The sequence below is a fragment of the Periplaneta americana genome, chromosome 1, assembly GCF_040183065.1.
Source record: "Periplaneta americana isolate PAMFEO1 chromosome 1, P.americana_PAMFEO1_priV1, whole genome shotgun sequence".
Taxonomy (NCBI): Eukaryota; Metazoa; Arthropoda; class Insecta; order Blattodea; family Blattidae; genus Periplaneta; species Periplaneta americana.
This window is the reverse complement of record NC_091117.1, coordinates 77,361,664-77,379,787: the sequence shown is the minus strand read 5'-3', so window position 1 is coordinate 77,379,787 and position 18,124 is coordinate 77,361,664. Positions and strand designations below refer to the sequence as shown.

General features: G+C 35.5%; 1 protein-coding gene across 1 annotated transcript in view; it reads left to right on the top strand.

The window, feature by feature from the left end:
• Positions 1-5,208: 5,208 nt before the first annotated feature.
• Positions 5,209-18,124, top strand: part of LOC138696932 (ras-related protein M-Ras-like) — a 29,001-nt gene continuing 16,085 nt past the window's right edge. The window contains exons 1-2 of the mRNA XM_069822435.1: positions 5,209-5,391; positions 16,897-17,182. Of these exons, the coding sequence (XP_069678536.1) occupies positions 16,996-17,182 (187 nt within the window). The 5' untranslated portion in view covers positions 5,209-5,391; positions 16,897-16,995. The remainder of the gene's footprint in view (positions 5,392-16,896; positions 17,183-18,124) is intronic.

Genomic DNA, 18,124 nt, shown 5'->3' with positions numbered 1-18,124 from the left:
CGTCACCGTAAACTTGCTTCATCATCTAAAACGTTTCGCTAACGTATATGCCTAATTTTTGGCAGAACTTTGATGTTTACCCGTTGCTCAAACCGCAACATTTTCGAGTTCCTATGCGCGCATCAAATCACCTTCACAACAAAGATGGTAGTTGATACTATACAGCACACAACTGCCTCGTGCTGAGACGAGAGAATAACTGACACAGCACCGTACCGCGGCGCCATTCATCCGCTCTAGTGCACCACAGCGACAATATGCGCCCAGTCCTCGAACATAATGACTGTGGTAGTGATTAACAGATTGTCTGCACATGTTTAACATAACATTCTCATACAAAGACATTCACATGGGCGCTAATACATACTCCTGATTCCGCCTGCGAAACCTTTAAATACCTCCCACATATCTGGACTGATATTTGGGCTGCCTAAATAAAAATGAACGGCTTAAATCAGACACCTTGTACATTTCATCCAAGATGAACGCCCCTCTAATATTCAGAAGCTGTGTATAAATAATGTTATTCAGTTTTCTTTTTTACTTGCCAAATCACTTTTATCAATATTATCATGGAATTATTGCATAGGCGCATTCATATACTAATCTGTGCTTGCACTTGTCACCTGAAAGTCAGTTATTACTTCTATCAGTAAAAACAGGAAAAGTTACTCGTCTTCACTCATCTGTTTTCGACCGACGAAGCAGAGATTACCTTATAACAATAAATATCGACACTGAAATTAAATATTTACTAGTGGCGTGTTCAGCAAATGCTGCAAACTAAGTTCAAATAAAAATTTTTCAGATTTATTTTCAGTGAAGAATACCAGACATTTTGAAAGTTATTTGCTTCCATAATAATGAAACATACTCCTTCTGAATGATTTTTTTAAATGCCGAATGCTTTTTCTTGAACCCATCCGCCTTAGTTTTTGAGTTTCAACGCGAAAACGCAAGTAACAATGTCAGGACGACCAGTGGGTTTTTTCATATGGGAGTAAAGTAATAGCTCTTTCAGGTCATTGTGGATTGTAGGTGAAAGTTAAAAAAATCAGGTTTGCTATGCTTTCTAACAATAGACATAGCATTTTGGCATAGCTGCTGCATGCAGAGCTTGAATTGTAGACGGTAAAATCATTTTATCCTGCTAAGAAATCTTGCTGATATAATCGAGAGACTACAAAATTTTGTAGGCCTCTTATTTTATCAGTAAGTAATACCATTTGGTATTTCCTTAGGAACTGTAATTTTTGCGCTCTGTCGAGCCAATACTGAAGAGAATGTCGCATATAAATACAGAGTGGAAGGTAAGGTAGTACATTAATTGACAGGAGCCATAGAACTCATTATTTAGAGTAAGTTTTGTCAAATAAAAAAAATTGTAGGACTTACGGATAGTGCGACGAAAGCGCTGACGCCAATTGCAAGATGTCTCAACGCCGCATAAGTCAGCGGTCAGCGACTTGAAGGGGGTGAGTTAAGTTCAATTACCTTTCGCCGTGTATCTTTCAGCAGGTAAGGGGAGGACGGCAGCAAACAAATGTACTGAGCTTCGGTGCAGTAGCCTACTTCGCGAGATACTCTGGGGATAAATCTTCGCACAAAAATTACCTACGTAAACTCCGGATAGGAACGTAACTGTTATTTGTTTAGTTTGTGTAATTTAATGTCAGAAAATGTAAATTAATAACCCGAATGAACAAAATAGCTCGTGTCCGTGTGCAGTTCAACAATGAATGCACAATTTTATTATCAACTTACAATGCAATACATTAACAATTCAGTACTAAGTATGGAGTAATAATTTTAATGTAAGCAAGAAATACTTACAGAAATAACAAGAAATAACGTGAAAATCAAGAAATTATATCCAAATTAATGAAAACACTTAGGATTGAAGTTTCAATTACAATTAATGAAAAAATAAAACTGATGTAACTTTGTGAACGAGATGTAATTAACATTACAGTCTGTTGTTTTACGAATCACTAATTCTGGGCATTAATAATGAAATAAAGAGTAATAAACTCTGTAAACCACATTCCACTCACATCTTACAGGCACTATTCAAAATGTCCACCATCAGCGTGCGTGCAGCTTTCACATCTTCTAGTCCAATTATGACGAACCCTGGCCAGTAGTTCTTCACTGTTCCGAATTTCTTCCGCGGCCTGGATCATGTCTAAGTATTAACGATTTGTGAACTCTGGCATCTCGTAGTTTTGAAATAAGCTAAACTGTATCGCTGTACGTCCAACTGCGCACGTAAACATCACAACAACTAAAGCATAAACATTAGTTTTAATGATTAATAATCTCATGACCGTTGTAGGACTGGGTGAGAAGTTGAACTTATTTAAATAATTTGGCGAGTTACTGTATATGATTGGTATGCAAAATAAATCTGAGATTTGTGTTATGTTCAGAGTACAGTATGTTTATGGTAAAGATACACAGAAACAATCTGACGTGTGAGTTTACAATATATTTATGATTCTATGGAAGGTTAATAAAAAAGAAGTGTAAGATACAGTGCAGTGAAACCTGTATTAGACGACCAGTGATAGTTGCATGTGAAATTGGTCGTTTAGAAGGATGGTTGCTTAATAGAAGAGGCATTTTTACACCAGTAATAAGTTGAACTACTGTGCGTAGGTATATAAAATGAAACAACTTGAAATATATTAATGATAATAATTTGTGTACAGGATTTTATTTACTAAGCCATTAAATCTGCTTTAGACAATCATAAATTGAATTCTACGCCATTTCATTACATGTTGTTTACATTAGGCCTATTACATTCTCTAAACTATCTTTCGACATATTCAGAAGTCCACTCGCAGTCTTTCAGTAAAATTCTACTCGGTTATATTTTCTTTTGGTTTTAAAGCTGAATTAACTTGAGTTTTGGCACATTTAAATTCTCCCGCTAATTTTCTTTCGGACAAACCACTTTTACTGTCGCGAATCATTTTGACTCGATCCTCCAAGGTAGACGGCGAGATTGGGATACCTTCACGCGGCAGTAGGTTGATTCAAAACGGAGCTTAGAATGTGAGTTACTCTCGTAGGTAGAGTACGATTATTTAGTTCTGACAGTCGCCGGATATATGCGACTGGGTCAGGCGAGTCCATTTAGTTACGCCAAGGGGTGTTTGGGTTATTTACTCGCTTGCCTTCGGAGCGATAGGATGTCATGCGGTATGTTTGTAGTACAATATTAAGCTGTACTGCATTCCTTTACCGACCGCTCGCCCTCATCTCTACTCCGGAGCTCTCCCCACTACTCCTATTACTTCCCCTCTTTCGCGTCGCTGAGCTGTCAGGACTAAATAATCGGTCTGTACATTTTGTTAAGAACGCAAAATGACCTGTCAGCCGTCCCGTTGCGCGCTGTAGGAACCGAACCTAAGCCAGCAGAGTACTGTGCGCAGTCATAGTGAACAGTTGTCTGACGTTAGTGTCGAGGTTGTTTGTCACAGTGTTTACGTGTACAGTAGAGCGTCTCGTTTAGACACAGTAAAAACGTAAACAAAGTGCAGGTAACGTGTGGGGGAGGTCGAGCCGTACGATAAACACGAGAGATGCACAGAGTTTTAATTACAATTAATTATATTAATTAACATTAATTAACATTATATTTTCCAAAAACACACAAAATAAAATAATACAAAATTGCATAACATTATCATATACACATTTTAACAAACTAGGAATTGTAATGTTGAAATACTTCAATGTAACAAATCTACTTGTTAGTTTATATGATGTTTTCAAGCAGCATTTTTACGGTCATAAATTTCATTCTCTGTATGACTAACATAATATCACCGTCTTCTGTACTGTACCTGAATAAATTGAACTTTGAGAAGGGATAATTATTATGTTTAGGAAATGTGGTTGTCACTTCAGACCAATGTACTGTAGTTTTGTTAATTAGGCCACAGAAGACGGTGATATTATGTTAGTCATACAGAGAATGAAATTTATGACCGTAAAAAAATAAAATACTGTTTGAAAGCAACATCATATAAGTAGCAAAATTTGATTTGTTATAGTGAATTATTTCAACATTACAATTGCTTGTTTGTTAAAATGTGTGTATGATAAAGTTATGCAATGTGTGTCCTTTTGTTTTGCGTGTTTATGGAAATATAATTTAAATTAAAGCTCTACCATAAATGTTGTAACTAAAACCTTGTGCATCCCTCGTGTTTATCGTACGGCCCGTCCTCTCCCACAAGTTAAGGCTGGTTCACAATAAACCGGAAACGAGAATCGGAACGAAAACGAAAACGGTAAAATTGTTAAAATGTGTACATTTAAATGTGAGCATTTACAATTAACGACAAGCTTGCCGGAGCCCGGGAGAGTTGGCCAAGTTTCAACTTTGGCGCTCACGTTTCCGATCACAGCCCACTAGATTCATTCTATTGCCATCTAAAAGCTATTTTGTCGTAGTATATTTAATAGTAAGAATACCGTGACATAACCTAACATTATTTTGTTCTGTGCTGTGCATCAAGGAGCAACTTTTATTTGATGACATTCTAATATTGAGTATCTGAGGAAAATCCTCACGTTTACGATAAGCGGCGCGCCTCGTATAAAGATGAGAAAAAGAAGAAGAATACGTGGCTTTCAATAGCTGCATCTTTGAACACCTATCGTAAGTGAATCATATTTTATTACTGTATTGGTTGTATTACACACTACATATTCATGCTTCAATTCAATAACTACTGTTGTGTTCATTTTTGTTCTATTACAAATGTTTCTTCTCTAATTATTTTACGTTATGGTAGACTTAAAATAGGTTGTGATAATAAAGATGCATGGGCATATCTATAGTACCGTACCTAATGAAATGTTTCAGTTGAAATTTCGAAGTTGGTTAACCTGTGTTTATGTTGGCTGCCTTGTATACATGAGAGAACGATATTGGTCAATTATACACAAATAACATCAGAATGCGTAATATCGACTATACATATCGTCATTGACATGCATATCGATATGCATAATCGTCTACGTTTTCGTTTTATTGTGAATCAAAAGTTTTCATATTTACGTCATCTGCTTCTCGTTTTCATTCTGGTTCTCGTTCCCGGTTTATTGTGAACCAGCCTTTACTCTTACATGAGTTTGACCAGAGCCTTCTTTAGTAACTAAAGAAGGCTCTGGTTTGACCAATTCATTTTATGCTTGTCACGCGTAAGTATAATGTTCGTGCACTTCCTGCTATTGAATTTCCCGCACGTGCAAGATCCCCATCAGCCTGAAATTCTTTCAACGATGCTGCCACCTATGGAATCTTACCCGTAATACGCAGTATCCATCCATCTTCTTTCGGTGAAAGACGGGGGAGTGGCGAAAGATGTTTAGGTAAATAATGCGACAATTTTTTTAAAACACCTATTTTTTGTCTCTTTACTGTAACATATTGTGTAAATGTTCGAAGCTTGTGTTGGTATTACTTTATTCTATTTCATGTGAGTTTAAAGATGTTCAGATTATATTTTCATTTGTAGGAAAGGGTCCAATCTTCCATTTGGGTGTGTGGTATAGGCATGCGATTTTAGTACGTGCTTGTTTTGAATGATCAGTGAGAGTTTCATCGTTTCAATTTGACAGCGGGTGTTATTGTTAATATTCTTGACATTTGGTTAATTTTTGCGTTAGGGGTCTTTTTACAATACATTGTAATGGTATTCTAATTTATGGTCGTCAAAGACATGGATTTTGTTGCTATGTTCTTTTTGAAGTGTCTATTTAAGATATTACTAGATCTTAAACGTTATTTTTTTCTGTTGAAAATTAATTGATTTAAAACAGTGTAATGTGTTTTCAATTTTAAATTGCAGATATTACAGTAATACAACTTTAAAGGAATAATCTTATAAATATACCTTTTTAATGGAATAAAGGCTTATAAGTGTCCTCCCCTCCCTTTTACCCCCTCCGAGAGTGTCGCGCCATGCGTGTGATGGAATTGTAATATATCAAAATGCTGACAGTTGGTTATGATCTGCTTAACGTGTAATTGAAATGCATATATAATGCTGGATTTAGTAATATTTTCAGGTTGAGCTGTTGCTAATATGGTTGAAAGGTATTTCTTAAGTGACATCTGACATCCATTGTGTTTTAATTTGGACATTGGTACTGTGTGTGCTAGTATGTAATATTGGCATTATTAATAGAGAGAATTAGTAAAGACATACTTACTAATGAAAAATATTACTTCACGTTAAAAGTTTTGGAATAACTGTAGTAATCCGCGGTAATGTGTACGTAAACCGTTTACCAAAAATAATTTGATTCACAGTAAAATACTACAAATTTTTATTCATTCGTAGCCTATTGTATTTTTGGTTCAGGGAAAATACTCGTCTTTCATTCACCGATTTATAGTGATTAGTCTTTACTCTTTCTGAACAGTACCATATACTGTACTGATGTAGAATTGGAATTTTGGACGCTTAAAATCAATTTTTTTTTGTTAACTACGAACTATGTTTTATCTGCATGCCGATAATTATAGGATTAACTTACACTTAATTAAAAAAATTAAAGTTTGCCCAACAGGATGAATTATTTTCTGGTAAGTTATTATCAATTAACTAAATGTCTTCCAGGATATTCAGTTGAAGATTTATATCATTAAGTTACTTTATTGAACAATAAGATGAATATTATCTCTACAGAAGACCAAAGGAGGCGCTAGTTTTTCTTCAGCAATTACGTACTGCGTATAATAGGTGTATAAAGTCCAAAGCACGTGATTTTAAATTACATTTACTATCATAGTATACAGTTCGGTGACTTCTTTGAAAACCCACTTAACAGATTTACGATTTCCTACACAAACACTTCTGATCATTCCATCCTTTCTCTCAAATCTCATGCTCACAGTTGCCACATTCAGTGATATTCTCGTGCTGACTGGATTCTTAGAATTCGGAAAAGATGTGGCAAATCTCCTTCCATGTGTATAAGAAGGGAATCTGTCAATTTTTCGAAATGAAGGTTGTGATAGGTTACTAACAGGCGAAGACAAGATTACCGTCACAGTAAGAAAGATATATATTTATGACAACAGTTAGGAGGGGGCAATAGAAGGTTTGTCGGCAAAGTTATTTCTGTGAAACTGCACTTCATGATATAAAATGAACTTTACTTTCCTGCACTCAATACTTTTCACAGAATAACAAAGAACTATTCACCTATACTACGTAGTAATGGATGGATGGATGGATGGATGTATCATCATCATATTGTCCACATTAAACGTTACGAGCAAACGAATCACTTAAAACCCCTGTCACAAATATAACAGATTGGTCATCCCTATGTTAAAAACAGTTACATGTAGAAAAGAACAACCACCAGGATCGCCACCGTCGATTTAGAATGACTGCTAGATGGAAGTACAGTTGCTCCATGCAATTCAATGAGAGTTATAATGTGTCTGCTTATGCAGTAGCTAGATAACAGCATAGTGAAATTGATAAAAGTTGTTGCTGTCAAGGCCTATAAGGCCGAGCAATCTGTTATATAACTTAATAACGTGCTGTTCCACACTGTATTTCTTGTTCTAAAGCCTATCTCGACTGCAAGTCGGTTGCTTACCAAAAAATCTTGTGATAGGTTAAGTACAGTGTTAGTCCTATTGGCTGACCATCAGGAATCGTGCATGAACTTCCCATTGCAGACTTCTCAGGATAGTTGGTGTGCTTCAGATTAGAAATTCGTAATTCCAGTTTCTGTAAAGTATTTTAAATATTTTACATGAGCTGTGTTTGTTTTAAATATGTATATAAGATCACAGGCCACTAGCATAGCTAAGGTGGTAGTATGTTTGCCTTCTGATAAGGAGTGCTCTCGGGTGTGGGTTCGATTCCCTCTTGGGCTGATTACCTGGTTGGGTTTTTTTCCGAGGTGTAAGACGAATGTCAGGTAGTCTTTGCTTAATCCTCGGCCTCATCTCGCGAAATACAATGTCGCAATCACAAATTTCATCAGCACTAAATAATCCAGTAGATGATACAGCATCGTTAAATAACAAGTGAAATTGAAAAGATCACAGTTGGCTTGAAAAATATCATTATAGGCCTGCCTACATTGAAGGAAATTCAGAAAATAATTAATGAATCTAATTTATTAAATAATACTGTTTGAAATGTAATAATCGATACACCATTTCTAGGAAAACTGTGTAGGTATATAACAATATATTAATTGTAGACTAATTCCAGTTAATTTATTATTTTAAATAGCCACAGGATTCAGTATTTTTTTTCTAGTACCATAATCTGTCAAATGCATGGAATATTTTAATTTACATTCTCGCATATTGGGCGGTACATCTCACTTGACGATATGTGTCAGAGGAAAAACAATTGTTTATATGAATCTGAAGTCTTATTAGTGTAATATGTAGCTAGTCGGCAATGTGTGCAATGGAGGGGGAAAAGGAACTGACCACCCTACTCCATTGTCTTCTGGCTTAGTTGCTTCATAAGTAGTGCCTTCTTGGTATCACTTGTGAGGTTAAGAGCTGTCTTTGGACAATTGACTAAACAACAACAACATATTGTCTATTGAAAGTGCGTACTTACTTATTTACTTATGGCTTTTAAGGAACCGGAGGTTCATTGCTGCCCTCACATAAGTCTGCCGTCAGTCCCTATCCTGAGCAAGATTAATCTAGTCCCTACCATCATATTCCACATCCCTCAAATCCATTTTAATATTATTCTCTCATCTATGTCTCGGCCTCCTCAAAGGTCTTATTCCCTCCGGCCTCCCAACTAAGACTCTACATACATTTCTGGATTCACTCATACGTGCTACATGCCCTGCCCATCTGAAACGTCTGGATTTAATGTCCCTAATTATGTCAGATGTAGAATAAAATGCATGCAGTTCTGTGTTTAACTTTCTCCATTCTCCTGTAACTTCATCCCTCCTAGTCCCAAATATTTTCCTAAGCAAAAGACCCTTAACCTCTATTCCTCTCTCAAAGTGAGAGTCCAGGTTTCACAACCATACAGAAAAACCGATAATATAACTGTTTTATAAATTGTAACTTTCAGATTTTTTGAAAGCAGGCTGAAAAAGTGCGACTGGTATTTTTAAATTCTCCCATTATTATTTTGTTTTCGTATGCTAACTTATTAATTAAATATTCAGTTTGAATCAATTTGAACTATATTGACAAATAAAATTACAAATTTTGAAGAGTACTACCACAGTCTAGTATCTACAGTCACTAAGCTTAATACTTACTAAATATGCAAACATAGACAGTTGAAATATGCATCCATAGATAGTTGCTCACCACCAGGATCGCTGCTATCGCCTCATCACAGACTCTTTCCCTAGCAGACCATAAAATGTGTTGTACTTTCGATTTCGTGTTCTTTTGAAAAACTTAACACCTTCCTTCCACTATTGAAATACATAAGGTTCATATATATTATTTTCATAAAATATATATTATATTCTATAAACTCACTTTCCTGGATCTTTCGGAAGAAGGATAACTCTAACCTATTTTTCTTACAATTTATAGTACTAACCTATTTTTCTTACAATTTATAGTACTACAAACGTCTCCTTGTCCCATATTATTATTCAAATTATTGTATTTTAGCCATTTACATTTATTACAACCGATAACGAACATTTTGCAGTTTACATAGCTTTTCACAAAAATGCAAAATACGGCACAGTCAATGCTTTTTCGATCTAGACCAGGCCATAATGTTTGTTTGGGTTTTCTATTTCAGTGTATGGAGCTCAGTGAAATATTATATTATAACTTTATTGCTTATCATTGCTAAGCTTTATTTAGTGCAATGTGACCATAAGTTCCATTTATTTCTTGTTGCATAATATGTTGCAGAAATAATTACAAAACTGTGTTATTTTAATGTGAAGAGAATACATGTTAACTTAATCTGTTCGCGTCAACATTCCAAGTTTAGAATGGAAGCTATTTTGAGGTTTAATAAAAAAGAATTTATATTGTGATTTCAATTTAGCACATCTACCTTCCTTAATTTTAGACAAAACATTTACCATCCCACTCCTATGAAATTAGTGTACATACAATTGTGTTACTTCGTCTCTTAAGTAGTAGATAAATACAATAATTCAGTATTCAATTGTAGTATTAAAATACAGACAAATTTAATGTCCGGGGTATCATACATGACATTATGCTTAATTATAATGTATGATTGCGAATATATGAATATAAGTTGAATATAGTAAACATAACCTATAATTTTCATATGAATGGCAAGGCATTGGAGATCACTAAATTTAGACAGAAAGGGGCAACTGGTACAGTTAACATAACGTATAATTTCAACATATCTAAATATCCGTGCAGTGCAATTGAAAATTATTGAATCATGCATAAATGAATGTACAAGAATTTCGCAATATTTAATCGAAATAAAGGCAGGTATTACACATATGAACAACGTAATTGTCACACCATAAATAATATTACATCTTAACTCGCAAGTGAATTATGTCTGAAGTGTCTCATAATCTTTGTTTTAAATTTTATTAATGGAATTACACTGCATTTTAGAGAAACATATGTTACTGTTTATGCATTCTAACTAATTTATATGGTTGAAACGCCACCCTTGATGATTGGGTTAAGTGAGTTACATGGTCTGTCTTATGGCATGTATTAGATCATGATGGCTGTGGCACAGTCTATTGTTCCTAGTACTCAAGCGCTCCAAGCGGCTAGCAACTATTGCGAGATTTGCAAAAAATCATCCCAAGCTTCGTGACTGTATATAGTAGACTGTGGTACTACCAGAATTACGTAACCTCCATTATTCCAGCTTTGTTTAGCTTTCTCTGTGCTGAAAGTATTTGTCATCTAATTTCATTTTCTGCCATCTTAAGTTGTTACATTTTTATGAAACATCTGGTAGAATACGTATTCTCTATATCTAATTTATTCATTTTTCTCGAAATAATTGCCCTCTGAAAAGTTTTGAAGTGAGTAGATCAATGCACACTGCCACACGTAAAAGTAAGGTATGGTTTAATAGTGTTCTGCTACTTTCCTGACCAGCTAAAAGCTCTGATTTTTGTCTTATAGAAAATATGTGGGAAGTCCTTGAAATAGTTATGTATAAATACTACATCTCAAACTTTCTAAATCTGTAAACATAACTGGAAGTATCTTGGGGTTTTCTAGATAAGAATTATGTACAAAACTTAATAAATCTGATACTAGAAAGAGTGCAAACTTGTTAGAATTCTAAATGTGGTCCAACGAAATACGCCTAGCAATATAAACAAGATTTTTAAGTTCCCCCTCCCCCTTAGGGATAGATTGAAGTAAAGTGGAGAGAAGTATCTTAATTGTTGTGAACTTTGTTAATTGAGATCTTGACATAATATTTGGACCATCGTAATGAGATTAAAAATATATATACCATAGGCATATTACTTAGTATGAAAATAATTTTTTAAGAATTAAAAGTATATATAATTAAGATGTATTTTTAAAAGTGTCTAGTTTTAAAAAATGTGAAAACATTAATTAAAACCTAATATGTTTCATATACTTACTTACGTACAAATGGCTTTTAAGGAACCCACAGGTTCATTGTCACCCTCACATAAGCCTGCCATCCGACCCTATCCTATGCAAGCTTAATCCAGTCTCTATCATCATATCCCACCTCCCTCAAATCTATTTTAATATTATCCTCTCATCTACGTCTCGGCCTCCCCAAAGGTCTTTTTCCCTCCGGCCTCCCAACTAATACTATATGCATTTCTGGATTTGCCCTATGTTCCATGTACAATATTTAATTCACCCTCATTTGTGAATAAAAATCTACTTCCATTTGTCTCTGTGGAATTTAAGAATAGATCTTTGCATTATTTTCAAAAACTTTTCTAGATGTTTATACATTTTTAGGGAGATATAACATTCTGGCTACCACTGTAAATGCTGAACCCCTTATAGCAACAGAACCTGCCATTTTAGTTAAATTACATAAAATTATAGCCAATGCATGATCTTCAGATAAAATACCCCATGTATTAAAGGAAAGCATAATCTGTCTCATGCACAGGAAAGGAGACCCATTAAATTCTCAGAACAACAGAGAGATTCCCCTTAATATATAGTAGGGAAATATTCTCTCCTTTACTTCTCTTACTATATAGGAAAATACTCCCATATGTAGAAAGCCAAGTGGTCACTATCAATGTGGCTTTGAAACAGGAAAGTCAATTATTGATCAAATACATGCACTGAAGCAAATACTACAAAAAAGCACGAGAGTACAAGATTAGTACACTCCACATGTTCATTGATTTTCGAGCTGCGTATGATGGTATGGAGAGAGATCAATTATTTAAAGCAGTGGAGGATCTGGAAATTCCCATCAAATTGATTAATCAAACTAAAGTCACGCTCAGTAATGTATTTGCAGAGTGAGGATACATGTTAGATGAATTTGTTATATGGAAAGGCCTTGATAAGTTGATGCTTTAGTTTGCCTTCTATTTAATGTTGCACTTGAGAAAGCAATTGAAGATTCTGGAAGTGAAACAAGGGGCACATTATTTAATAAATACGAAGGATAATTTTAATAACTTATAGGGAACTCATTAACGAGGATAAAACGAAATATTTATAAAGACTGCATGCACAGACACTCACTGATGAAACATTGATTTATATTAATAAATTACATATTTGAATTCATAAAATAATTTAAATATTTGAGCATTGTGATAACATATTATGTTGTTTTTTTACATCTCAAGTCTGATTAGGGTATTTTCTGTGTGTTTATTTTACGGTGCTTTATCAACTGTTATGGTTATCTAGCGTCTGAATGATATGAAGATGATAAAACCCAGCGAAATGAGTCCAAGGAGTAGCACTGAAAGTTACGTAGCATTTGTTCTTAATAAGCTGAGGGAAAATCCCGAAAAAACCTGTCAGGTAACTTGTTCCAACCAGGATTTGAACCAGGGCCCACTGATTAGTGTAATATGTTAACTAGTCAGCGATGTATGCAATGTAGGGGAAAGGAACTGGCCACCCTACCACATTATCTCCTGGCTTAATTGGCTCATGAGTGAACCTTATTGGTGTCAATTTTGAGGTTCAAACTTGTCTTTGGACAGTTGACTAAATAAAATAGTATCATATGGAAATAAATTCTAGAATTGTAATACAAAATAAAAGTTACTTTGGTTTAAAAGAACAGTACAGCCTCACTTTTTAAACCAGAAATTCAAAATGCGTATTGTATTAATTCATATGCATATTTATGTAACTTCCAATAAATATATATTTTGGGCATTTTAACCTTCCTGTCCCTGTGCCATAAAAGCTAACGAGGGTTACACACCAAATCTTCGAGAGGGGAGATGTAGATTTATACATTGTTGCATGATTTAAAGAAGTTAAGAATTAAATTATTGATGATCCAATTTTAAAAAGTAACCCACTGTTACACACACACACACACACACACACACACACACACATATGCTCGCACTTTTCAAAGTAGATTGACAGTAGACAAAGTTATAAGCTCCCCGTTTCATCTGAGACAAAGGAGGATCTTTCCAGAGTTCCGAAAGGAAGTTCCTCAGGTAATCTGTGATGAATCATCGGCTCCATCTTGCCAAATAACATTTCTCTATCACAAAGTCATCGATGCTAAATGACCCAGTAGCTGATATAGTGCCGTGAAATAATTGAATAAATAAATAAAACTTGGGTCTATATTTACAAGAGTAATAATAATAGTTGCAGTAGTAGATAATAATAATAATAATAATAATAATAATAATAATAATACATTCAAGAAAACAAATAGGTCACTTGACATTTATAGTGTATCTTGGCAATGGCTTATTTGTAACCCGCTGCTGAGGTTGGGGCACCTGGAAGACGGAGTTACGCTGCCCCGATGATATTATGATAGGATGATTATGAAGTGCCGTAGAGGTCGTAAACCTGAGCCTAACCTAATTTTCAAACCATGAACGAACACGGGAACATTTCCCTTTATGGAAAAATTCCTGTGTTCTAACTGGCAATCGAACCCGGGACATCATGAACTGTAGTCAGAAGCTCTGACCACTAGCCTATGAGGTTGGTCCAGAATAACTATATAGAAGGCAAGAAAATTAGAATTACAGTGTCGCCAAAATTACAACATGGGTTTCTGAGAGGGGTGTACATGCACTCCAAGCATAATTTAATTTATTTGTGGGCACATTGTTGACAAAATTGGAGTGATAACAATTGGAAATAACGTAATAATGTTTTTCTGACACAAAATAATTAATAAGTGTTGCTGAAATCACATGTGATGATATTATTGTTCAATAACTAAAGCTGGGGTGTGATTACACACCCCTCATAAGGATACAAAGGTTAAATTAAAATTCCTTAAAAACATTTCTCTACAAAAACACTAATTTCGAATAAATTTATACTAAAAAAAATGATTTGAATTTGAATTCTGTTGTGCCATGCAAGAAACCTATAACCCTCACTAAGAGCAGCAGGCTATGAACTCGTACAAAAATTATGGCAAAACATACAGTAACACTTTTGACAATTCTATCATAAGATTTATGATAATAGACCTACATAAATTTTATCACTCCATCTTGAAAGAATGCTGAATTGAATTGAATGACTTATAGTTCACTTAATTTAGATTATTCATTTGTTGTTTGCAATGTATTTAATTGTTGCAACAAATCGAAAATATACTTAAACATAAGATCACATAGGTACATTTTCCTGGTAAACTAATGATGCCATTGATCCTACATTTTTATCAGATCTTACATATTGACTTTTGATAGTGAAACTCAGTTTTTATTTTTGTAACTTTAAAATTATGCAAGTTGCATAATTTTATTACATGCTGTGAATATTATTTTTACCAAACTAATGTTCTAAAACATCACAAAACCCAGAGACCTTTCTGAAATGAAGTAAAAAGTGAGTTTCATATAGCTGTATGTATATGTAAGATCTGATAAAAATTTAGGACCATTAGTTTACTAGAAAATTGTATCTATGATATTACATTTCAGCATATTTTCGAGTTGTTGCAATAATTGAACAAATTGTTTAGGACAAGTGAACTGTATGTCATTCAATTTCGCTTTCTTTCGAGATTCAGTAGTAAAATGTATGTATGGCTACCATAAATATTGTGGTAGATATTGTCAAAAGTGCCAGTGCATGTTTTGCCATAATTTTTTAATGCATTCATAGCCTACTGCCCTCTTATTCTGAGCAAACCAAGGATTTAATGCACAGAGATCTGTTGTTTTAAATGTGCCTACAGTATACTGCATCTCTATTTTTATCTTTACTGCAACTTTGTACACAACACACACAATTTGAGGGATGATATATGAAAGGTTTTAGCATCATATTAATAATATGAGGACTTTTCAAAAAGTTTCCACGCTGTGAATTCTGCAGTGGAGACGGAAAGACGGAGAAGGGTGGGGTTGGCGGATGTGGTAGGGTGTAGTATGACGAGTCATCATAGCAAGTCTCTTGCCTTAGCAGTTAGTTTGATGGTTGTAACGCAAGGTTGAACAAGGTAGCGAAACTTGCAAATTGCACCAAAGTCGAACAACGTTCAGTGATACGGTTTTTGTGGGCAGAAGGTGTAACAGGTTCACAGATCCATCAAAGAATATGTGCTCAGTATGGTGACAATGCTCTCTTGCATAGAATTGTATACGAGTGGACAGAAACATTAGAAAATGGCAGAGCAAGTGTGACTGATTCTGAGTGCTCAGGTTATCCGGTGACAGCCTCAACTGTTGAAAATGAAGAACAAGCTAGGGATATGATCCTGGAAGACTGAAGGTGATGATAGAGGAAGTTGCACAAAAACTGAATATCAGCATTGGATCTGCGTATTCTCTGGTCCACGATAATCTTGGATTCCAGAAAGTCTCTGCCAGGTGGGTTCCAAAGCAACTGACAGATGAGCGTAAGCGCAACTCCATAGACATGTATTCCTACCATTTGACACATTATCGTGAAGAAAGTGACAACTTTCTGCAGAAGATTGTGACAGGTGATGAAACGTGGGTTCACCATTATGAACCTGAAAGCAAGAGGAAAAGCATGCAGTGGAAGCATCCGGCATCTCCTGTCTCCAAAAAATTCAAGACGCAACCATTGGCAGGCAAGGTGATATCGACTGTCTTCTGGGATTCTCCAGGGCCTGTTCTTGAAATATACCAGGAACGGGGAGTAACCATCACAAGTGCATCCTATTCTCATTTGCTTCAGACGGAACTGAAACATGTCCACTCTAAACGAAGAGGGAGACTGTTAGATGGCGTCCTGTTGTTGCATGACAACTCCCGTCCACATTCTGCGGTCCACATGTTACACCCATAAGAAAACTGAAGTGGGAAATCATGGAACATCCAGCCTATAGTTCAGATTTGGCACCATCTGATTTTCATCTTTTTCAGCCACTTAAGGAGTCTCTAGGGGGTGAGGAGATTTGCATGTGATGAAGACGTAAAGTCAGCAGTGCATCAGTGGCTATGTGCGCAACCAAAGACTTTTTATTGTGATGGCATTAAGAAGTTAGAAGGACGCTGGGAGAAATATATTAAAAAGTTGGGTGATTATGTGAAAAAATAATGTAGTTTGTTTGTGTATGCTGCAAAGAAATAAAATAATATGACAGAAGTGCGGAAACTTTTTGAAAAGTCCTTGTATTATGTAATTTTTTTAAAATTTGAGGCTTATTGGTTTCATTTATGATGACACAGAATTATACACTGCCAGATACTAACATAAGTTGTTCTTTACAGGTGAAAGCGTGAAGTAGCTGAGTTGTTGTGTGTGGCGGCCCATGCAGCTTTGCAGCTGCATCCACCGCGTGCACAATAGGTAGGCGTAGGGCTGCTGCCATGTCCCGACCCCCAAATGACAACCTGCTGACATATAAGCTGGTGGTGGTGGGGGACGGGGGGGTCGGCAAGAGCGCCCTCACCATTCAGTTCTTCCAGAAGCTGTTTGTTACTGACTATGACCCTACCATAGAAGACAGTTACATACAGCATACAGAAGTAGATGGACAGTGGTGCATTTTGGATGGTATGTTAAGAAACGTGCTGGTTTCTGTTATGTTCCCATAACCATTTACTTTCTAAAGAAGTCACCCAAAGGCTAACACTGCAGCCTTGAATGGCTAATTGTGCCTTACCACTCTTATACTTAGAAATGATTGTTGAAGTTTATGTGGTAACATCTGTCGAGTTATCCATGTAGGCTTAAGGTTTTGACGAAGTCCCACTGTAGTGCTCTTTCAACCCCCAAAAGTTTACTTTGCCTCCTTAGATTGATACCATCTGTATATTAGAATATTACATAACATTGACAGCATTTTTGTTCATGCTTTTGTATTGATGATAATGAATATTTAAATGGAGAATGACAATGGAATGATGGAGGAAATGAGAGAACATCGATAAAGTCTCAGGGATCTTGACTCTGTCCACTCAAATACAACTCCATCACCAGGTTTCAAACCCGGTTCCACAGTCATTGTACTCTACGAAGTGAGCTAATGAGACAGCTTACAAACTCTCCTACTGAATTATACAAATCTGGCTCTCAGGTATAGCTCCCTGTAAAGCTGACTTAAATAGCTGTACCTGAAAGCCAGATTTGTATAATTATACATTATTGTTCGTTAACAGAAAACCACAAAATTAAGTCCTACAGAAAGTGTGTACTCAGTGTTGGGTCTGTGATGTCTTGTCATCCTGCTTGAGGTGTGTGAATAAAAAGGGAATAATTGAACTGAGATCTGGTAGAGTTCCTGAGTAGCTCAGTCATTAGAGCATTGGCATGCTCAGCCAAAGGTTCCGGGTTCAGTGTTTGCCTTGGAACAATTTTTGCCTTAAAATATTTTCCTACTGAATGTTTATATAAAATAAGAATTTTTTATTCAGGAAAGGTAAGAACACCAGTAGCAGACACTTTAAGAATAGTTTCCATTATTACTGTTTTTCACTGACTTCTTTCTTAGGGTAG